General features: G+C 39.0%; 1 protein-coding gene across 2 annotated transcripts in view; it reads left to right on the forward strand.

Moving 5' to 3' along the window:
* Positions 1-24,650, forward strand: part of LRIT3 (leucine rich repeat, Ig-like and transmembrane domains 3) — a 31,352-nt gene extending 6,702 nt beyond the window's left edge. For both annotated transcript variants that reach the window (XM_032145436.2, XM_058436636.1), the window contains exons 3-4: positions 18,997-19,302; positions 20,998-24,650. In XM_032145436.2, coding sequence (XP_032001327.1) covers positions 18,997-19,302; positions 20,998-22,142 — 1,451 coding nt within the window. In that variant the 3' untranslated portion in view covers positions 22,143-24,650. The remainder of the gene's footprint in view (positions 1-18,996; positions 19,303-20,997) is intronic.
* The last annotated feature ends 325 nt before the right edge of the window (positions 24,651-24,975 follow it).

Raw genomic sequence — 24,975 nt, forward strand, 5'->3', positions numbered from 1 at the left:
ATATTGGCCTGAAATTTTCTTTTTTTGTTGTGTCTCTGCCAGGTTTTGGTAGCAGGATGATGCTGGCCTCATAAAATGAGTTCCTCTTTTTCTTTTTTTCTTTGTACCTCTGGTACCTCTGGTAGAATTCAGCTGTGAATCCATCTGGTCCTGGGCTGATTTTGGTTGGTAGGCTATTTAATTACTGCCTCAATTTCAGAACTTGTTATTTGTCTATTCAGGGATTCAACTTCTTCCTGGTTTAGTATTGGGAGGGTGTATGTGTCCAGGAATTTATCCATTTCTTCTAGATTTTCTAGTTTATTTGCGTAGAGGTGTTTATAGTATTCTCTGATGGTAGTTTGTATTTCTTCGGGGTCAGTGGTTATATCCCTTTATCATTTTTTATTGAGTCTATTTGAGTCTTCTCTCTTTTCTTCTTTATTAGTCTTGCTAGCAGTCTATTTTGTTAATCTTAAAAAAAAAAAAAAAAAAAACTCCTGGATTCACTGATTTTTTTGAAGGGTTTTCATGTCTCTATCTCCTTCAGTTCTACCCTGATCTTGGTTATTTCTTGTCTTCTGCTAGCTTTTGAATTTGTTTGCTTTTGCTTCACTAGTTCTTTTAATTGTGATTTTATGGTGTCAATTTTAGATCTTTCTCACTTTCTCCTATGGGCATTTTGTGCTATAAATTTCCCTCTAAACACTGCTTTAGCTGTGTCCCAGAGATACTGGTACATTGTGTCTTTGTTCTCATTGGTTTCAAAGAACTTTTTTATTTCTGCCTTAATTTCGTTATTTACCCAGTGGTCATTCAGGAGCAGGTTGTTCAGTTTCCATGTAGTTGTGCAGTTTTGAGTGAGTTTTGTAAACCTTAGATCTTTTTTGTTTTTGAGACAGAGTCTCGCACTGTCACCCGGGCTGGAGTGTAATGGCACTATCTCGGCTCACTGCAACTTTCACCTCCCAGGTTCAAGCAGTTCTCCTGCCTCAGGCTCCCGAGTAGCTGGGATTACAGGTGCCCACCACCACACCTGGCACATTTTTTGTATTTTTAGTACAGATGGGGTTTCACTTTATTGGCCAGGCTGGTCTTGAACTCCTGATCTTGTGATCCTCCTGCCTCGGCCTCCCAAAATGCTGGGATTACAGGTGTGACCCACCATGCCGGGCCAATCCTGAGTTCTAATTTGATTGCACTGTGGTCTGAGAGACTGTTTGTTATGATTTCCGTTCTTTTGCATTTGCTGAGGAGTGTTTTTACTTCCAATTATGTTGTCAATTTTAGAATAAGTGCGATGTGGTGCTGAGAAGGATGTGTATTCCGTTGATTTGGGGTGGAGAGTTCTGTAGATGTCTATTAGGTCTGCTTGGTTCGGAGCTGAGTTCAAGTCCTGAATATCCTTGTTAATTTTCTGTCTTGTTGATCTGTCTAATATTGACAGTGGGGTGTCAGTGGGGTGTTAGAGTCTCCCACTATTATTGTCTCTTTGTAGGTCTCTAAGAACTTGCTTTATGAATCTGGGTGCTCCTGTATTGGGTGTATATATATTTAGGATAGTTAGCTCTTCTTGTTGTGTTGGTCCCATTACCATTATGTAATGGGCTTCTTTGTCTCTTTTGATCTTTGTTGGTTTACAGTCTGTTTTATCAGAGACTAGGATTGCAGCCCCTGGTTTTTTTGTTTTTGTTTTTTTGCTTTCCATTTGCTTGATAAATATTCCTCCATCCCTTTATTTTTGAGCCTATGTGTGTCTTTGCACATGAGATGGGTATCCCGAATACAGCACACAAATAGTTCTTGATTCTTTATCCAGTTTGCCAGTCTGTGTCTTTTAATTGGGGCATTTAGCCCATTTACATTTAAGGTTAATATTGTTATGTGTGAATTTGATCCTATCATTATGATGCTAGCTGGTTATTTTGCCTGTTAGTTGATGCAGTTTCTTCATGGTGTTGATGATCTTTACAAATTGGTATGTTTTTGCAGTGGCTGGTACTGGATTTTCCTTTCCATATTTAGTGCTTCCTTCAGGAGCTCTTTTAGGGCAGGCCTGGTGGTGACAAAATCTCTCAGCATTTGCTTGTCTGTAAAGGATTTTATTTCTCCTTTGCTTATAAAACTTAGTTTGGCTGGATATGAAATTCTGGGTTCAAAATTCTTTTCTTTAAGAATGTTGAATATTGGCCCCCACTCTCTTTTGGCTTGTAGGGTTTCTTCAGAGAGATCTGCTGTTAGTCTGATGGGCTTCCCTTTGTGGGTAACCTGACCTTTCTCTCTGGCTGCCCTTAACATTTTTTCCTTCATTTCAACCTTGGTGAATCTGACGATTATGTTTCTTGGGGTTGCTCTTCTTGAGCAACAGGTGTTCTCTGTATTTCCTGAATTTGAATGTTGGTCTGTCTTGCTAGGTTGGGGATATTCTCCTGGATAATATCCTGCAGAGTGTTTTCCAACTAGGTTCCATTCTCCTCATCAATTTCAGGTACACCAATAAAATGTAGGTTTGGTCTTTTCACATAGTGCCATATTTCTTGAAGGCTTTGTTCATTCCTTTTCATTCTTTCTTCTCTAATCTTGTCTTCATGCTTTATTTCATTAAATTGATCTTCAATCTCTGATATCCTTTCTTCCACTTGATGGATTTGGCTATTGATACTTGTGTATGCTTCACGAAGTTCTCGTGCTGTGTTTTTCAGCTCCATCAAGCCATTTATATTCTTCTCTAAACTGATTATTCTAGTTAGCAATTCCTTTACCTTTTTTCAAGATTCTTAGCTTCCTTGCATTGGGTTAGGACATGCTCCTTTAGCTCAGAGGAGTTTGTTATTACCCATCTTCTGAAGCCTACTTCTGTCAATTTGTCAAACTCATTTTCCATCCAGTTTTGTTCCCTTGCTGGTGAGGAGTTGTGATCCTTTGGAGGAGAAGATGCATTCTGGTTTTTGGAATTTTCAGCCTTTTTGTGCTGTTTTTTTCTCATCTTCATGGATTTATTGACTTTTGGTCTTTGATGCTGGTGACCTTTGAATGGGGTTTTTGTGTGAACATCCTTTTTGTTGTTGTTGATGCTATTCCTTTCTGTTTGTTAGTTTTCCTTCTAACAGTGGGGCTCCTCTGCTGCGGCTTTGCTGGAATTTGCTGGAGGTCCACTCTAGACCCTATTTGCCTGGGTATCACCAGCAGAGGCTGCAGAACAGCAAAGATTGCTGCCTGTTCCTTCCTCTGGAAGCTTCATCCCAGAGGGGCACCCACCAGATGCCAGCCAGAGCTCTCCTGTATGATTTGTCTGTTGCCCCTGCTGAGAGGTGTCTCCCAGTCAGGAGGCACGGGGGTTAGGGACCCACTTGAGAAGGCAGTCTGTTCTTTAGCAGAGCTTGAGTGCTGTGCTGAGAGATCTGCTGCTCTCTTCAGAGCTGGCAGGCAGGAATGTTTAAGTCTGCTGAAGCTGAGCCCACAGCCGCCCCTTCCCCCAAGTGCTGTGTCCCAGGGAGATGGGAATTTTATGTATAAGCCCCTGGCTGGGGCTGTTGCCTTTCTTTCAGAGATGTCCCACCCAGAGAGGAGGAATCTAGAGAGGCAGTCTGACTCCAGTGGCTTTGCCCAGCTGCAGTGGGCTCCGCCCAGTTTGAACTTCCCGGTGGCTTTGTTTACACTGTGAGGAGAAAACCACCTACTCAAGCCTCTGTAATGGTGGATGCCTCTCTCCCCACCAAGCTCGAGCATTCCAGGTCGACTTCAGACTGCTGTGCTGGCAGTGAGAATTTCAAGCCAGTGGATCTTAGCTTGCTGGGCTCTGTGGGGGTGGGATCTGCTGAGCTAGAACACTTGGGTCCCTGGCCTCACTTCCCTTTCCAGGGAAGTGAACAGTTCTGTCTCACTGGCATTTCAGGTGCCACTGGGGTATGAAAAAAACCTCCTGCAGCTAGCTCAGTGTCTGCCCAAACGGCCACCCAGTTTTGTGCTTGAAAGCTATGGCACAAGTGGTGTAGGCATGTGAGGGAATCTCCTGGTCTTTGGGTTGCAAAGACCATGGGAAAAGTGTAGTATCTGGGCTAGAGTGCTCCGTCCCTCATGGCACAATTCCTCATGGTTTCCCTTGGCTAGGGGAGGGAGTTCCCTGACCCCTTGCACTTCCTGGGTGAGGCAACACCCCACCCTGCTTTGGCTCACCTTCTGTGGGCTGCACCCACTGTCTAACCAGCCCCAATGAGATGAGCCAGGTACCTCAGCTGGAAATGCGGAAATCACCTGCCTTCTGTGTTGATCTCACTGGGAGCTGCAGACTGGAGCTGCTCCTATTTGGCTGTCTTGCCAGCCACCTTCTCTGTGGTTCTTTAAATGTAATCTCCTTCTACCAGTAAGTTCCTCTCTTCCTCTTCATACACACACACACACAGACACACACACACACACACACACACACACACGTGTGTGTATCTATCTATCATCTATCTATCTATCTATCTATCTATCTATCTATCTATCTATCTATCATCTATCTATCTAGCGAGAGAAAGAGAAAGCGAGTGAGTTTTGCATGGAGCTCTGTACATGATGAATGCCTAGAACATGTAATTGCCTGATTGAAATTAGTGAACTGGACCCTTTTCAGGGGTATCTGTAGGCAGTGAAGCATTGTAATCTTTTGTATGAGACACAAGCCTGAAGCTTTGATCAATCAGTTTGATGTCTAAAATTTTGTTCCATTTTTCACCCAATAAGTCTGTGTTGTCCATTCCCAAGTTATTTTCATCATAGCTGCAGCAGAGGTTATATTTCTCAGGAAAGTGAAAGAACTTCTGGGCATTTGGCCAGTGAAATGACTTACAAGCCTTTTAGAGTGCAAGACAACATAGATGCTAACTTTGTGCCATGCATCCTTCCTGACCAGTATCACATGATCAAATATTTGCTGAAATAAAGCACAAGTAAAAGATATATTTGTAAAAAAGGAAGTGCTGTAACAGCACTCACATGGCTTTAGCATTGCTTTTGTTGAAATGTCAATGTATTTCGTGTTTATGAGACTAAAATTATGACTAATAAGAACCAAGTAGGAAGAGGAAAACTCATATAAGCTCTTCTTATATAGCTAGTTCATGTTTTTCCCAACTGTTCATCTAGTCCTTTAATCATTTTCTGTTAGACAATAAAAGTACTATTGTAGAATGGGTTAGAGAATAAAATCATATTAGTTTAACTTAACAGATTATTCGTGGAGTTCTTATTATATACACTGATAGGCACATGTAAACCTACACTGTGGTATTTATTTACTTTATTTTAGCCACCAATCTGAATCTTATGAGTAAGATTAATAGCTAGAAGATTTTATTTCCCTATCTATTTTTCTAAGTTTCCTGGCAAGTAATTCTTGGTTCTAATAGAATTACCCAATGGAATAATATAGTAGAAAATAAAATTCAATTACGAAATTGCAATTAACAACTTTTTAATGATCAGTTACTAACATTACTATGAAGAAGCAATTATTGAACATTCATATTTTTCCCTTGGGAGTTAAATCTGGATGGGAATTTAGGGATCAAAGGGAAAGGGTTATGAAACTTTACTGTCCATGGGAAGTTACCCAAATAATTTTAACTGCATTTTAGGGCCCAGATTTTTTAAAAGCAGTAACTTGAAAATACTTTTGTATAACATTAAATTTTAATACAAGGCTATGTAACTGTATAAAAAGTGTTACCATAACTATTTAAAAATGTGCAAAGACAAAGACTGAAAAAAATTCACTAGCTGTTTAGCTATTTTCTTTGGGTAGTGGGACATGTTTTCATTTTTCTATATATCCAAAATGTTCTGCAATGATCATGCATTACTTTTATAAAGATAAAAATAGTCATGATAATAAATAACAGAGGATCGTTTGAAGCATGTTGAGTGGCAGCTGACTTTAGCAAAGCCATGTTTGATATGTTCCCAAAAGGAGAAGAAGAGAGGGCTTATTGATGTGGATAAATCATGCACAGAAAACTCAGTTTTTTCATTTGGAAAATGGTGATGGCAGGGTTTGCTCCATTTTGTTCACAGGACTGTAATGAGAAGAAATGAAATATTTCATGTAGCAGTCCTTTAGAATACGAAGTCTACAGTCTCTGAGATTATGCTTTTAGATCAACAATTAACTATAGAAACTGTGACTGGGATGGGAGTGTCCTATAAAGACTTCTTTGTTTGGCCTTTTTGTTATTCCAACAATATTTGAGCCTTTTAGTTGCATCACTGAATATAGTGATAAGAACCAGTCCTAGATTTTCTAGAACTTAGTGTTTAAGTATAGCATTTATATCTTTCCAGGTGTCCTGTAGAATTTGCTTCTGTTCTGTTATAGTGGGATACAGTCTGCTTTTATTTAATTTTTATTACTCTGTGTTGATTATTGTTAGCAGATGGAGGTTCTATTTTTAATAATAATACTAATAGTTAATTTTGGTGGAGTTACTCAATGCCAGGCCGGGTTCTTATACTCGACCTATATAACTTCTAGTCTCACATCAACCCTGTAGTAAATACCACTTCATCCCCATTTTATAGATGAAAAAATGAGATACAAGTTAAGACACTTGCCCAAATTCACTCACTACATAGTGGTGGAGCTGGGCTTTGAGGACAGGACATCCAGCTCCAGAACCCAGGCCCTTCTCCCCTTCTTTGTAATGTGAAGTATATAATAACAGAGTTCCTTTCTTCATATATGCATTACTTTATTTATCACTTTACATCCATATGTTTATGTAATAAAAAAATTAAGATTATTGCGGGATCTGGCCAGCAGCCCACAATGCAATGGGGCTCTTTCTTTGTTCCCAGGCAGATCGGCAGGTCAAAAAATAATAGACACACACAAGATAGTGAAAGCTGTGTCCAGGGGGGTCACCGCCTTCTGGTCCCGCAGTGCCACCAATGCACTGGATATACCAGCATTTATTATTAAGTTTAGTGAGGGCGGGGGTAGGTTAGTGAGGGATTTAGGGTCATTTGATTATGAGATGAGATGGTCACATGGGGATGAAGTAATTCTTTAACATAACATCTGTATGCAGAAATACAGTATACAGAGATAAGAATTTACAATATAGTGTGTGCATCAGTAATTTCTAACAGAGCCTTAAAACAGAAACACAGTCTTTCCATAACCTATAATTAGCAAGATATTAATCAACAGTAACAGTTGCAGCAAAAGCTGGTTACAAACAATCCATAGAAACAGGATGTGAAGGTAGACAACCGGTTAGACCAGAAATTCTCAGAAGGGAGTATGCCTTCACCTTAAAGAGGCCTAGAAGAGCTGTGGCAAGATGAGGGTGTTTATAGCCCTATCTTATCCATATGGACAGGCGCCCCTCATGCATCCGTTTATAGGCTCTCCACCAGTGTCGCATTCCATTCCCAGAGCTATGAACATCTGCTTTTCTGAGATAGGAATCTTGGTGATGTGAAACCTCCCTGACTGCCATCCATTCATAGGGTCTCTGCAGGGGGAAGCACATCACGTGCTGTTGGCTCATTCTGGCAGTCCAACCTGGCATTGTCTTTACACAATCCTGCATGCAATTTTGTATTTACAATAATCAGGAGCATTTCATCTTTTATTCCATAGCAATAGTTTCAGGTGCTCTCCCTACATCTCCCCATTTTCTCTGATTTAAATGAACCATAGCAATCATAGCTTGGCACTGATCATGATTGGATTGAAGAATATTTTTTCCAATTTTACACATGAACAATAAACCAATAGCACAAATTATACACAGAACAAAATTAACAATAGTGGATCCTCCCAAAGATGTTACCCATTGAATGGGATTGAGATTAGATAACCCCTCAGAGATACTGTCTAAAACTTCAGCACTGGGTAAAGAAGTTAAGTGTGCTTGAGAGGCGTCAAAAATCTGTTCTTTTAGCTTGTTTATGTCTAAACTTAAATTATCTTCACTTCCTTGTAAATGGCGTTTTACTGATTCCCAACTGTGAACAGACTCATTATATTGTAACGGAGTTATAAAAAAATCAGAAATATTCCAATCACATTGCATTTGTAATCTATGTTCTAAACTTATAATTCTATCTCCCATGCATATAATAGTTTGTCGTAGATCATTAATTTGATTGGCCAATTTTTGATCAATACCTGACTGAGAATTCCACATACGAGGGGAATTTTTTTGCCATTTATCCACAAAATGAGCAGTTTAAATAGATTTATGTAATGCAACTCCAGCAGTAGCAGCAGTTGCCGTAACAGCAATCAAGCCCATTATTACTGCAATTAATGTAAAAATAAATCGTTTACTCCTTTTAAGAATTTTCTGTAGAATATTATTAATAACATGGATAGAAGCGGAAGATTCCCAAGGCCTATGTAAGGCTACAGGGAGCCAAATACCTTCTCTGGCTCTGACTATTAAAATACTATGATATTGATTAAAGGATGAGTCAATACAAGTATACAAGTAACAATTAACACAGTTAATTATGTTGGTTTTTGAACTAATATGCATCTTTCCTACTAATAACATATATGGTGGTTTAACACAACTTTTAAGTAGTATAGTTTTGTTGGACTCCATATAGATAGTGTATATATTTTGGGATGGTACTCTTTTTTGTGAATGTGGGGTGGGGGGAATAGGTTGTATGAGAGGTGGTGGGGGGACATTAGCAACAGGGGGGGTATAAGTCCTCATAATCTTTACTGTCCCATCTTTGAATTGACCTTTTGACGATTGCCATAGTGATATTTTTGGCTGTGTGGAAATAGTAGTGTACATCAATCCATTGTCTTAGTTTTCAGGGTGACAAGGTGGATTTACTTATAACACTTTCTCCAGCCCAAACTCTCATACCAGTCATACCTATGGTTAATCTCCATAATTCTGAATGTTCAGGTCCTAAGTGGGGAGCAATGAGCCTTGGCTTTGGAGGGGCAATCCCTGCCCCTTTCCACTTAAAAGGAAAAAAGGAGTTAAATCTATGATATAATAAGGGAGGGTTGTCATTACTTTTTTGATAAGTAATATCATAGAGAAAATGTTGACAATCTCTGTGACCCTGAGAGCAATCATTAGTAATGTGACCTTTGGGAACCCAATCAACAATGGTGTAATGAGAAGAATTAAATAACACAGTTCCTTCTGAACTAACACAATCCTTCCATATTAATTTGTCAGCATTTGAAGACAAGTTGAAAGGACACGCAGGTCCTAAAGGCTTATATTGGGATGTGTGAATATAATCAGCGATTCCTATTTTGATCTTAGAGGTTTTAATGAGAGCCCTGATACCAAGTATCCTAAAGGAGGGACAGAGTAACCAGTTGGTAATGTGACCTCCTTAGTTTGAATATCTAATAAGAAACATCCATTAGTGTGTCCCAGGCACAAAGGTGGATACCTAAAACCTAAAGTGATATTGAAAGGGGTCCCTTCTTCTGAAGGTTGGGCAGGACAACAATCATCTACAGAACCAGGCATCCAAATACTATCATTAACATAGACCTCGATGGGAGTGTCCATCCACATCATGGCTCGAATAAGAGGAGGAAAAGGAATATAGGCCCAATATGTATAGTTTTTAACAGTCTGTGGAGTGACAGAGGGTAGAAGGAGCAGTGTCATCAGGAGGAGGCAGAGGTTGAGCCGGACCTGGATTGCTGTAGACAAGTTGTTCAGGATGGCTGACTGGATTGTCTGTTGTAAAGGAGTTAGCGTGGTCATTTTCTTCTTTTTGACAATTGGATGTGTTAGTTGTTTCGTGCTGTGGCGTTTTTTCAGCAAATTTCTCTGTCTCGTTGCATGCATCTTCAGGACACAATTTCAGGTGTCTAGCAGTAATCTAGACAGGAGAATGATGCTCACCTGGGGAAACACAAGCGTAGCCTCTTCCCCACATTAAAATAGACACTTTTGACCATATATTAGATTGAACATCTTTCCACCATACTTCCCTTCCTTGGTTTACCATGGGATGGTTACCAAAGAAATGTTTTTTGGCAGCAGTAACAGAACTAGATTTAGGAATATTAAGAACATTTAACGTGAGCAATGCCAAGTTTAGTTGTATGTGAGGGGTAGACAACTCCTTATCCCCCTCTTTTTGTTTAAGTAATTGTAATTTTAAAGTTCGGTTACTTCTTTCTACAATAGCTTGGCCTTGTGGGTTATAAGGAATACCAGTAATATGTTTAATATGCCACTGATCAAGAAAATTTTTAAAAGCTTTACTGCAATAGGCTGGGCCATTGTTTGTTTTGAGCTCACTAGGAATTCCCATAACCGCAAAACATGAAAACATATGTTTTTTAACATGAGAAGTGGCTTCTCCGGTTTGACAGGTAGCCCAGATGAAATTGGAAAAGGTGTCAACTGTGACATGCACATAAGCTAATTTTCCAAAAGATGGGCGCCAGATATTGCAGGATCTGGCCAGCAGCCCACAATGCAATGGGGCTCTTTCTTTGTTCCCAGGTGGATCGGCAGGTCAAAAAATAATAGACACACACAAGATAGTGAAAGCTGGGTCCAGGGGGGTCACCGCCTTCTGGTCCCACGGTGCCACCAATGCACTGGATATACCAGCATTTATTATTAAGTTTAGTGATGGTGGGGTTAGGTTAGTGAGGGATTTAGGGTCATTTGATTATGAGATGAGATGTTCACATGGGGATGAAATAATTCTTTAACATAACATCTGTATGCAGAAATACAGTATACAGAGATAAGAATTTACAATATAGTGTGTGCATCAGTAATTTCTAACAGAGCCTTAAAACAGAAACACAGTCTTTCCATAACCTATGATTAGCAAGATATTAATCAGCAGTAACAGTTGCAGCAAAAGCTGGTTACAAACAATCCATAGAAACAGGATGTGAAGGTAGACAACCAGTTAAACCAGAAATTCTCAGAAGGGAGTATGCCTTCACCCTAAAGAGGCCTAGAAGAGCTGTGGCAAGATGAGGGTGTTTATAGCCCTATCTTATCCATATGGACAGGCGCCCCCCCCCCCACCATGCGTCCGTTTATAGGCTCTCCACCAGGGTCACATTCCATTCCCAGAGCTATGAACATCTGCTTTTCTGAGATAGGAATCTTGGTGATGTGAAACCTCCCTGACTGCCATCCATTCATAGGCTCTTTGCAGGGGGAAGCACATCACACGCTGTTGGCTCATTCTGGCAGTCCAACCTGGCATTGTCTTTACACAATCCTGCATGCAATTTTGTATTTATAATAATCAGGAGCATTTCATCTTTTATTCTGTAGCAATAGTTTCAGGGGGTCTCCCTACATAAGATGAGGCTTTTCAATTACTCTTTCTCTTCTACAGGAGTAAAAACATCAACTTAGTAAAATTGTCCTTTATTGTATCCATGAAAACTTAAACTTTTGCTTTGCAAATAAACATTGGAATTAACTATAAAACCAGGTTTTGTTCTGCAATGCAGGTAAATTTCCATGGCCTCTTTCTCAAGATTAAGTAAATATTTATACAGGCATATTCTGTAAGTCCTGACACTGTTTGTCTTGGAGAAAAAGGCCTGTGGTAGGATAAAGCATAAAATGCTTTTTTTTGGGGGGTGTTGTTTAACTTGTACCCAAATTTGCTGAGTTGTAAACATGGGCTCTTTTCCTATTTGAAATGGAGTTTGCCTGAAGGACAGTGGCAGCCCTAGTATTTCCAGACTTTTCTAAAATGGTGTTAATTTAGTTCAAAAAACAATTATCAATCTCTGTAGATGTGCCCCACCCTTTTTTTGGTTTCAGGAAACAAATCCGTATAGGTAAGGTTTATGCCTTGCTGGGTGCTCTAATCCTCACCCTCTTTCTATAGCTGGCAGAGTCAAGTTTCAAATTTACAGTTAATCTCCAAAGACATCACTCTTTACTTTTTAAAACCTTGTTTTTAATGGAAATATTAAGGTATACTTTGTATAGGTGAAATGCAGGATTGTAAGTCTACAGTTTGTTTAATTCTGATAAATGTATACCCTTACATAACTTACACCATCATCAAGATACAGAGTATTTCCATTACCCCAGAAAGTTCTGTGTTTCTTTCCAATCTTGCCTCACCTATTTGAATTTTCATCACTATAGGTTAATTGTGCCTGCTCTAGAATGTTATGTAAATGGAATCATATAAGATGCACCTTTGTGCCAGGCTTCTTTCACTCAGCATCATGTTTTTGAAAATCATCCATGCTGTCGCATGTATTGGTAGTTCATTATTGCAAAATTGTATTCAATTGTATGAATGAGGCAATTGTTCATCCTTTCTCCTGATGTTGGACACATGGACTGTTTTGAGTTTGGGGCCATAATAAATTAAGCTGCAATTAGCATTCTTGTACAAAGCTTTTTGTGGCACATGTTTTCATTTCTCTTGGATAAATTCCTAGGATTAAAATTGCCGGATTATAGAATGGCTCTATGGCTGGGTGCCATGGCTCACACCTGTAATCCCAACACTTTGGGAGGCCAAGGCAGGCAGATCACTTGAAGTCAGGAGTTTGAGACCAGCCTGGTCAATGTGGCAAAACCCCACCTCTACTAAAAAATACAAAAATTAGCCAGGTGTGGTGGTGTGTGCCTATAGTCCCAGCTACTCAGGTGAGGTAGGAGAAACCTGGGAGGCGGACGTTGCAGTGAATTGAGATCACATCACTGCAGTCCATCCTGGGTGGAAAAAAAAAGGAAAAAAAGAATGGCTATATGTATAACTTTTAAGGAAACTGCTCATTTTCCAAAGAGGCTGTATAACATTATACATTCGCACTAGTACTGCATGACAGTCTGGTTGCTCCATATCCTCACCAACACTTAATGTTGTTGGTCTTTTCCATTTCAGCTATTCTGGGGAGTGGGTGGGTCAGGAAGGGGTATCACAATGTGTTTTTAATTTCCATTTCCCTGATTATTAATGGTGTTGGCCAGATTTTCATTTGCTTATGGGTCACTGTATATCTTCCTTTATGAACTATCTTTTGCTTAATTTTTAAGGTCTATTTGTCTTTTCTTTATTGAATATAAGTCTTTTGTCTGTTATATGCATTGTGAATGTTTTCTCCAAGGCTGACTTGCCTATTCATTTTTTCCTGGTGTCTTTGGTAAAAAAAGGTTTACATTTTGATGACATTTGATTCATTAGTTTTTTTCTTTTACAGTTAATGCTTTCTGTGTATAATCTAAAACATATTTGCCTACCTCAAAATCACAGATATGATATTTTCTTATAGTTTTAGCCTTTATACTCAATTTTTAGCTGTGTACTCTTAGCTCTTAGGCTTATAGCTATTATCTATCTCAAAATAGTTTTGGAGTATTGTGTAAAGTAGAGGTTGAGGTTTATATGCTTGCAAATACATGTCCCCTTGTTCCAGCACCATTCATTAAAAAGACGTTCCTTTCCCTACTGAATTGTTAAACATGGTTGTCTCCACAAAGCTGAGTAGGCATAGTCTTTGCCTTCAAGGGCTTATAGTCCTCAGAATAACTTTTGTACGAAAATTTATTGCTTACTTTTCACACAAAAATAGTACATTTAGTCCAACTATTCTGATGCATATAAATACTATTCTTTTAGAAAGGATAAAGTTCACTTGTCCCATCCAAGAATAGTTATATAAAGTAAACTAATTAATGCAAATTAGTGTAATTGTAGTTGATGTGTTGCCTTGAAGGAATGCAGTGCAAGTAACAGTTTAACTTGAGAGAGTTCTCTTACCTTTGTCCTCAGAAGAAAAAAACACTTAAATGTATTCAGTTCTTGGATCACTATTTCTATTCACGTTTTAAAAATTGTACCTTTGACCTTAGATGCTTCAAGCTGGAGTAAATAGACATTTTATTTTTGAAGGATTTAAAAATATTTACATAACTTTTATATATAACCAGTTAAATTAATTTTTTAAAGAATTTTTTTCACCATTAATACATTTTTTAATAATTTCAAAGCATGAAATAAATTAACATTGTATAGCTCTTAAATCTTTCCCTATGTCAACATTTATACTCCAGATATTGCTGCTTTAACATTTTTAAATTTTATTTTATTTTGAAAGAGTATCTCACTTTGTCACCCAGGCTGCAGTGCAGTGGAGCAAACCATGACTCCTGGGCTCAGTTGATCCCCCCAACTCAGCCTCCTGGGTAGCTGGGACAACAGGCAAGTGCCGCCACCATACCCAGCTAATTTTTGTATTTTTGTATTTTTTGTAGAGACAGGATCTCGCCATGTTGCACAGGCTGGCCTTGAACTCCCGACCTCAAGCAATCTTCCCACCTCAGCCTCACAAAGTGTTGGGATTACAGGTGTGAGCCGTTGTGCCTGGACATTTTTTTATTTGTAGATAATAGCACTTATGACTGTCACTATGACTCTAAATGTTTTTAGATGGCAAAGAGATGAGTTATGATAGAAAGGGTATTAGATCAGGATGCTAAAAAAATCTGGGATATAGGATTCTAAGCCATTTACAAAGTCAAGATAGTAATATCTTTGTGTTTTGGCTTCCTTTGGTGTAAAACTGGAAGAATAATACCAGATTCTGGAGGTGGTATAAAGCATAACATGGCGGTTAAGAGCTTTAACCACCGTGGTGGGTGGTTAAAATCTTTAACCAGCATGGTGGTTGAAGATCAGGATACTGAAGTTCAAATCCTGGCTGTCCAATTGTGTGACCCTGGGCAGATTCCTTAAGCTTCCTGAACCTTGGTTTTCTCATCTTTAAAATGGGGATGATAATAGTACTAGCTATCCCATGCTTTTGTGAGGATTGAGTCAGTCCATCCTTCAGACGCTTAGTGCTGCTGTTCTTTGATCTCCTGAATCTGCATGTCTTGTGAGCAGAGGCAGACATTGATTACCTTTTATTCTGCACTATCTTTCCAAGGATTACCTTTTATTCTGCACTATCTTTTCAAGAGAACAGCTTTGGAAGTAGAAATATATCTGCTTCCAGAGCAAAGGGTAAGCATGCTTACTACCCAGTATAATAAAGATGTCTCCCTTCAGTGCTGTGAGCAATGAACTCCTTCAACCCTAAGCAGGAGTCTTGTGTCTTCTACCAACATCCATGAAATGATAGCAGGCAAACTTGCCCGTATCTGAGAAGTTTCCCAGGATGTGGACCTCTCAGTGCTAAAAGCAAGAAAGTCCTGGGCAAACTGAAATGAGTTGCTGTCAATCTGAAATAGGTTGGTCACCCTAAAGTAGGGTCAAATCTCAGAGCCTCTGCAGTTTTGGACGAGCACGGTCTTTGCCACGTAGGAAGCAAACAGCAACTTGTAACTTGCATTGGTAGTATTACATAAAGAAAAAATCTGGCATAAGTTGAAGTGTTTTCAAAGTATGAAATAGTCTATACATATGATATAAGTGAATAAATTTGATGTGCTGGCAGATTTAGAAATTAATCTTAAAATTAAATAATAAAATAGCTATGATGAGCATAGTTTTTATATATAGAATATTGACACAAATTTCTAGATATAAAATATAAGTAACCTTTTATTTCAATATAAATGTTTTAGTATCATTCTATTTATGAATTCTTACTATATTAAGGTGAGTGTTTACATGTTCCTTTCTAAATCTTTTGATTGTTTTTATCTAACTTAAAATATTCCCTTTCCTCCTCTTAGGCACTATGATAACATCCCTTTGCCCTAGAGGACACTTACCAGTTTGCGTCCTGTGCTTTTCTCTTTGCTGGTTTTCTCTCTTGGTCAGGGAGCAGACATGCAATTGGATCCTCACTTTGATATTTAATTATTTGTGAGAGGCAAGTCATATATTTATTCATTGATTTCTTGCAAATTACAGCTCACAATGCTGACAACACCAACTGATAGCAACATTTTTAATCTTTTGTAACTTTTTGTAGAGGTTATTGGCACGTTATACACAAACTGACCTGATTAATTTGTTAAACTGTGTGGGTCACAGTCTAACAATCTAATTCCAAATTTAGTTCTTTATAATAACATTTAAATGTATATAAGGCAAAACTGGTTAATGTAAAAAATACGTGTACAAAGTAAAATAAACTACTGAAGGGATTTCAGCCTTTGGAAGAGGTTCATGATTCCCCCTCCCCTCCGTTTTAATAAGTAAAATCAGTTACACTCTTTGTAAAAGGAGAATTGACTACTTTTAGTCTGTATTGTAGTCAAAGTTGATAAACCGGCTTCACTTTGTATGATATTCACATTTGAACTGTGTATCAGTATAAACATAGAAAAGTCACAAACTTGAAAGATTTAACATTTAAAAATAAGCACTATTAGGAGAGTCTAGATCCACAGATTATCTTTAGCACCTCAATCAATAGAGATAAAAATGTTACAAATTAGGCATTCTATCATTTTCTTCTGCTTTTTACTGAGTGATGATGGATTTTAGTGTTAGTTTGTTGTTCCATCTTTGGTTTCTTTTAGTCTATGATCATTATTTTTATTTTATAGGCTGATAGAACGTTATGGCTGTAAAAAGCTCTAGCATTTATCTAGTCAACTCTTCCATTTTGCTGATGAGAAAACTGAGGCTCAGCAAGGTTGCATCACCCAGGTCACAGAATTAATTAATGGTTGAGCCTCATCAGGAACCCAGGCACAGTAAAGTTGGTGAGAATGTCATTTCCTATTACTTTTAAAATTTCTCTTTTATATATGTAAATTTGACCTTCACGTATCAGGTCAACTAATACGTACAATAATGACTGAATATCTAATGTGGTATCTGGTGGTGAAATGGGTTTTTGAATGTCTATGAACTGACTGCATTATTATAGGTGTTTTGGTATCTATCAGATCATATCTCCACCATTACTTATGTACTTGTTTTGAATTCTTTCTTAGCAGACATACAGATTGTATTACATTTGGTTTCTTTTGTTAAGATCAAGAAAATATGGACCCTAGTATAGGGAATATGTTTTATGTGAATGAAATTTGTTACTTATTCAGAGATTGAAATGACTATATTTTACAAAAGATTTTAAGTACTATGTTTAGCAAGAAAGGTTAAAGATCACTATGAATAAACCATTGTTCAAAGTAATTTCCATGAATTATGTAATTAAAAATTCATGCAACTCTATGAAAGAACTACTGCATTCTATAGATGAGGCTGAGAGAGGTTGTTATTATAGGTATCTCATGGGGGTGAAGCTTGACAGAACCGAGATTTCAGCCCAGACATTAGGTTCCAGAGCCACACTTAGTCATAGCAATATAAAATAAACTAGAAAGTCTGCTTACCACATAAAATTGGATGAAAGAGCCAACAGTTAAGAGAATAGAATTCAAATTAATATTGATTCAATAACTAGGTATAGATTAACAAGATTCAATATAAGAGGAAAAGTTTAAAGTTATTCACCCATGGAAGAAAAGCATGCTTCTAAAACAGGAGACGAGAAAGTAAAGTTTTACCAATCCTGGCAGAAAAATACGAGCCAGTCATGACTTGCTATTATAATTTTTAAAAAATATAATAAAAATATAGAATTTATGAACTAACAGTTACATTTCCACCGTGGTTAGAATTTGTAAGATTGCAGTTCTGTCTTTTCTTCTCAATTTATAATGCACTCCATTAGTAAAAAGCTATAACCACAAATCTCTGTGATAAATTTTTTTCTATCTTGGGCTTTATATGAGGCTGTTATGGAACATCACTCCTAAGATCCTAGAGAGACTTTTGCCTGGCAGAATGCTCAAAAGCTCCATCTTAGATCCTTCTGAGATTTTAGCACCAAATTTTATAGTCCCACCTAGATTTAATGTTTGCTCTGAAGTTCTATCTTAATTTGAGAATTTTGGAGAGGCCAAGAATAAGAAACAGTTTTTTAATTGAACTCAGCAAATTTTGATTCCTTTATATTTAACAGTTCTTCTTTAACTCTTGCCTCTCCTTTGTATTTTATTACCTAAAACACACCAGGGAGTAGTTTCAATACTCTTTGTGGAAATATCTGCAGGTAGACCACATTGCATTGAGTATGTTTTTGATTTTCCATGTGGACCACAGGTGACAGTGCTACTAAACTTTTTGCTACTCCATAGCAAGGATCCTCTTTCCTCTAGTTTCCAGCAACATTTTCCTCACTTCTCTTCAAGCCCTCACTGATAGCCTCCTTGAAGGCCCAAAGGCTTCTGCTAACAATTCTGAAAGTGAGACATCCTGAAGATGCTTGCAACTGGAAGCTGTCTGATAACCGCATTGCTTGCAGCTGATTCTCTCTTGAAGGGAGTATTGAGCAAGTCACCTTCATGGTCACCATATATGACATTCATGCCAAGCCATGTTCTTGCTTCCACCAGTCTTTCTAGACTTCTCTACTGCCATTGCCAGCATCTCATTCTATACTTTTTGCCACACAAAGCTTGCATTACCTCAGTACACCTTCAAATCAGATAAAACCATAACCTATTCCAGGCTGAGTTAGGTGCCTCTGAGCACCCTATAATACTTACAATACTGTAAATACTTTCATAGCACCTTTGAAAGATCTTTATTACTGTATTATGGCATTCTATGGTACCTGGATTAAAGTCTTGGCTCTGACACTAATTCGCTTTGTGACCTTGGCCAAATTATTGGGCCCCTCTGAGGCCTCATCTTTAACATAGGGATAGATGAAGTCTGAGCTTCATCTTTAACATAGGGATAATAATATCATTTTCTCATAGGATTATTGAGATTACATGTGATAATACAGGTAAGTGCTTAGAACATAATCTAGCACAGAGTAAATGCTCAATAAGTATTAGCCATGATTATTAATGATCTGAACTAATGGACAGGATATGTTCATCGAGATTGCTGGATTGCAGAGCAAAACTGACATAAAGGTGACTCTGCTTCATCCCACAAAGCACTTCTGTTTATAGGGAGACAGTGTTGATCCCTACTTTCTCAAGAGGCAGGAGGTAAACTGAAGTCATCAGAATAATCTTGGTCAACCTTTCCCACCTTCTGTTTTAGGTCTACAGGACAATCCTTGGTTCTGTGACTGTCATATTTCCAAAATGATTGAGTTGTCAAAGGTTGTTGACCCTGCTATAGTGCTTCTGGATCCACTGATGACTTGCAGTGAACCTGAGCGCCTCACAGGAATTTTGTTTCAGCGGGCTGAATTGGAGCATTGTCTGAAACCATCAGTGATGACCTCAGCCACCAAAATCATGTCTGCTCTGGGCAGTAATGTTCTACTGCGGTGTGATGCCACTGGCTTCCCCACCCCACAGCTCACATGGACCAGATCTGACAGCTCACCAGTTAATTATACAGGTATTTTCTTAATTCAGCCCCATGATCAAAGGAGTTTACTAAGCTCTGAAGTTAACATCATGTGTTGTGTGATTTGAAATTAGCTAGTTAACACTAATAAAATATTTCAAGATTATTGGGTGCAAGGGATTTTAAAGATACACATTTTATTCATTAGTATTCTCCTCAGTTTATCTAACTACCTAGATAAAATTAAACAATCTAAACTCTTTTTCTCAGGTAGAATGAAACAATGCAGTGGATGGATCAATGGCAGACAAGGCCTTTGTCTTGCTTCATCATCTTGGATACGGCTCACTTCAAAATGTACAGCCTTTACAATTTTTTAAAAAGGGCCTTTTGCTGGTTGGGCATGGTGGCTCACGCCTGTAATCCCAGCACTTTGGGAGGCCGAGGTGGGTGGATCACCTGAGGTCAGGAGTTTGAGACCAGCCTGGCCAACATGGCAAAACTCCGTCTCTACTAAAAATACAAAAATTAGCTGGGCTTGGTAGTGTGCACCTGTAATCCCAGCTACTCAGGAGGCTGAGGCAGGAGAATTGCTTGAACTTGGGGATGGAGGTTGCAGTGAGTTAAGATCACGCCACTGCAGAGTAAGACTCTGTCTCAAAAAAAAAAAAAAAAAGGACGGGGGGCTTTTGTACAAATCTCTCATTTTTGAATAATTATTTAAATAATAAATTACATGGACACCTTATTATGAATCAAAAAGTATAATTTTTAGAAATATTGATTATATAGACTTTTCAGATCCTAGTGTGACAGTGTGCATGCTTTGTGCCCAATTTCAAGAGTGATATTCTGACAATTAAAGTGAGATATTTTTAAAACTCTTCAAAATTAAACTAAAATTCAGGTTGAAATAATGAAACCTGATGGAAATAAAGAAGTTGAGGCCTAATGTTCCTATATATAGGTAGTCAGTGGTCCACAGTTTCAGCTAGTGAGTTAAGTTTTGGGCTACTGGGATACTGTTCTGCGCATTATTATTATTCTTTGAAAAGCTTCTGAAATCAAGGCAGAATGAAAATATACCCAGATATCAGAGTTTAGGATAGCAAAATTCTGGTTTTTTAAAAAACTATATGTTATTCTGCAAACAAAAGAATCCATGATTTGCCAGTTTACCTAAGTTAAATATAAAATAAATTATTCGGAATACAAATGATAACTCTGCCATGCCAGAAAATGATCTGCCGTACCTCTGGCTATAGAGATATATGCATTTTATTACCATGAAAACATATAATAAGAAATACTTAAGTAAGGTCTTATGAAAAACATTCTATAGAATCACAGTGACTTAAAATTGAAAGGGACTTTTGAGATTACTTTGTCTCATCCTCTTATTTTATAAATGCAGAAACAGGCCTAAAGACACGAATTGACTTATCCACAACCAAACACTATTTGGTGGGCAAAAATTTCTAGAACCCAAGTCTCCTGATTCCCAGCCTTTTGTCTTTGAAAAATCCTATTCCCTATACAGACCTCACAACACCTGGCAGGTCCTCGACCTGGATGTAAGCAGTTTGCAGAACTATCGCCCACTGTCAGAGACTTGCAGGGTGCTATTTCCCTCTTGGCTTCTGGGAGAGGATGCATGTAGAGTGGATAGTTGTTTCCTCCTCAGTTGGACTGGTGGCTTGAATTTTCCTTTTGTTCCTCACAGAGTATATATTTGTTTTCTTCCAGTAATACAAGAATCTCCAGAGGAAGGAGTCAGATGGTCCATAATGAGCTTGACAGGCATTTCTTCCAAAGATGCTGGGGATTACAAATGTAAGGCCAAAAATCTGGCTGGGATGTCAGAAGCTGTGGTTACTGTGACAGTGCTTGGCATTACCACAACTCCAATACCACCAGACACTTCTGAAAGAACTGGAGATCATCCTGAGTGGGATGTCCAGCCGGGATCTGGAAGATCTACATCTGTATCTAATGCATCATCATATCCTTGGTCCTCTTCCTTCTCCCCCACATCTTCTTTTTCTGCTTCTACTTTGCCTCCTCCCTCTACTGCTTCTTTCTCTTTATCTCCTTTCTTCTCCTCCACTGTTTCTTCAACCACAACTCTGAGCGCAAGCATCTCAGCAAGTACCACCATGGCCAACAAGCGATCATTCCAGCTCCGCCCAGGTGAGAAAATAAATTTAAAGGTGGCAAAGAATGGAAGTAAACTTCCTCCAGCCAGCACAAGTAAGAAAGAAGAGCTGGCATTGTTGGATCAAACAATGCTTACGGAGACAAATGCCACAATAGAAAACCTCAGAGTGGTCAGTGAGACTAAAGAGAGTGTGACATTGACGTGGAATATGATCAACACCACACATAACTCTGCAGTGACTGTGTTGTATTCCAAGTATGGTGGGAAGGACCTGCTGCTGTTGAATGCAGACTCCAGCAAGAACCAGGTAACCATAGATGGCTTGGAACCTGGTGGGCAATACATGGCTTGTGTCTGTCCAAAAGGAGTGCCTCCCCAGAAAGACCAATGCATCACCTTTTCTACCGAAAGAGTTGAAGGAGATGATTCTCAATGGTCTCTCCTTCTCGTGGTGACCAGTACTGCCTGTGTTGTTATCCTACCATTGATTTGTTTCTTGTTGTACAAAGTTTGCAAACTGCAATGTAAGTCAGAACCTTTTTGGGAAGATGATTTGGCAAAAGAGACTTATATCCAATTTGAGACCCTGTTTCCCAGGTCTCAAAGTGTAGGTGAGCTCTGGACACGAACGCGCAGGGATGACTCAGAGAAATTGCTGCTTTGTTCTAGGTCAAGTGTGGAATCTCAGGTGACTTTTAAAAGTGAAGCTTCCAGACCAGAGTATTATTGCTAAGGTTCTGCAGCCCAGGTGCATGTGAGCTACAAAACTAGCATCTGAGGGTATAATTGACCCTAGGTTTGGATGACTTTTGGACAGACTTTCACATTGTACATGAAAATCACAAATGGAATGGTTTTAAGTATGTTTAAAAAATGCCATGAGACCTCTGAACTGAAAAGACAAATAATGTTGATTTTTTTTCTTGTGTGGAAAAGGTCTACAGAAATAATTTTTAGAGTGGTGCTTAAAAAATTATTAATACTTTTTAAGGTAATGTTTTAGTTCTTAAAAATAAGTTCATGTGAAAGTAGCAAGTGAACTCTGTATTTAAAAATATAGTTTTTTGAGTAATGAGGAAGCATTAGCAAAACCAGCTAAGCCTTGATGTTTATTCATGTTCAAAATGCATTATGGCATTTGCTGTGGACGTTTTCTGACATTGCCTAATGGAGAGCATGGGATCATAAAGGATTTTGCATTCACTAAGGTTAAATCTAACTCACGGGAGAGGGAGGGCTCTGTCTCTTGGTACCATTATGCATTATGATACTATAGAGTTGTGCTCATATTGTTTGTAAGAAAAACTTTGCTTTTCTTTAGAAATATAGGTATTAGCAAAAGTAAGTATACAAAGAGGATTATGACAAATAGACCATTTCTTTAAAAATGGTAACTGTTGCATTTAAACACATCTGCTGACAGATTATATGGATATTTAAAAATAACTTTAAATCAATCTTTTAATATTTTGCTATTTGCTCTTATTTTCTCCCTTCTTTCTTCCTTCCTTGTCTTCCCTCCCTTTCCTTCCTTCATTCTTTCATTCTTTCTTTCTTCTGCTCTGTCAGAAGATATACAAGTTGCCAAAAGATCACGAGCCAAGCTGTTTGTCTTTTGCCATATTATCTTTTGATTCTCTTGATAAAGAGAAAGCTTTTGAAATTACTTACTGCCCTTTGAAAACCTGTTTTAGAACCCCAAAGGATATTTTAGGACTTTAAAAGGGAAGCTTCAGTGGATTCATTTGGTTAGACTCTTTTCCTAGGTTAAAAACATCGGGGAACTTAAATACATAGGAAAGGAGTTCATAAATAAAATTTAGTTTTTTTAGGAAGAGAATATTTTAATAACTGTAGTATAATACAAGAGGCATCTCGTGGCTTTAAGATTAATGATAGTGATAAGGCCCACTCAAGCATCTCACAGGGGTGTTATTACATGTCACTTAGCAGGATGCAGCCTGGCCCAGGGATTTCCAGAAGACAAGGCCACCTCAGCACAGATGCAACTTTCATAAATCTTAGAACAAGGCCTAACCTTACTAGATTAAACTTGCTCTATGAAAGAAACACTTGGTAATTGACCCAGACTGAATACATGCATGTATAAGAAATGGGAAAGATCTCCCAAACTCTGAGAATGGTCCTCAAATAGAAGCTCTCCGGTCAGTTGGTCATCTGACCTCTGACTATATCCGGCCCATGACACCAGCCAGCTCCTGCTTTCTGTCTTGTAAGAGCACTGCTGGAATAAGCTACTTGAGCATTAGATGGTGTCTAAGACTCATCTTTGATGACAGGGATAAATCACCCCTGTGAAGCTGGCCAACTGGGACCACCCAAAACCTCAGAACACAACTAGCAGTGAGGATGAAATTTGAGTAAGCCAATGAGTGATGACACACATTTCTATAGGAGGATCAAGGGAGAGTGGCCAGGGCCTGGCTCTGATCAAGAGATTGGGTGAGGTCTGAGGATCACTCTACAGTGGGTCTGGCAGTTTTTGTTCTGTTTTCACGTCTATTGCTGCCTTCTACCTTCACTTCGTGCCTCTGCTTTGGAGGTCACCACCAGGTAAAATTTGCCAAAATTACTTTTAAGACCACTCTGGTCCCACAGGAAGGTGGGCTCCTAGGAGGAGGGTGGTAGGAATGCTGTAGGCTGGGGAACACCCTGGGCTTGAAGAGCCAACCACCAGATGGTATGTTTCTAGCCTCAGCTGTGGGAGAGGAGCTCCTCGTCCCCAAAGGTCCTGGCATCATGATCCCGCAGATCAAGAAGGCTCAAGTACATCTTCTCCACAGAAAGCTTATCTGTTGTCCACCAACCGGGGAAAGAGGCTTCTCCAACAGATCCCTGGTCTAATGCCATTAGCAAAGTCACCAAATCACCAGCGGGCATGTTGCTGCCATCCCTGTTCCTCTGCATGCTCCCAGTGAGACAGTGCGGCTTCTCCAGGGCTTTACCACCCCCTACAATGCCTGCTGGGTGCTGCCAGCAGCAGCCCATGAGGAGCACATCCAACTTCAGAGTTGCCACTCTGCACTTGGCTGACCTGGAGGCCTGTGAGCTGTGGCGTGATCATCCTGAGTGCACCAGATTACCCCCAGCAGCACCACAGGCATTGCCAGTCACCACCTGGCCACAGTTAAGAAAGCAGCTGCCACCTCCACAAACAGCGAGGGTGAGGAAGAACGAATCCCAGATCCCAAAGCAAGCACTCTCTCTAGCAGGACTGGGTTAGTAACTGTCAGAGCTGGTTGTTACAAAGTGAGGTTCCTCCTTGCCTTGGATCCCTTTCTCACACTCACTTCCTTTTCCACTTCTGCCATGCTGTGACATGGCAGATGCCTAACTGAAAGCTGACCAGATAGAGTAGGCAGATCTTTGACTCCTAGGCCTCCAGAATTGTAAGCCAAACGAAACCTCTCTTCTTTATAAATTACTCAGTGTCCTGTTCTGGTGACTCTCCCTTATGCCTGTCTATTCTGTTATGACCACAGAAAACAGACTAAGAAAATTCTTATGGATAGAAGATGCATTCTAACCTTAAATCTTTAGAAACC

The sequence above is a fragment of the Hylobates moloch genome, unplaced genomic scaffold (genome assembly GCF_009828535.3).
Source record: "Hylobates moloch isolate HMO894 unplaced genomic scaffold, HMol_V3 SCAFFOLD_3, whole genome shotgun sequence".
Taxonomy (NCBI): Eukaryota; Metazoa; Chordata; class Mammalia; order Primates; family Hylobatidae; genus Hylobates; species Hylobates moloch.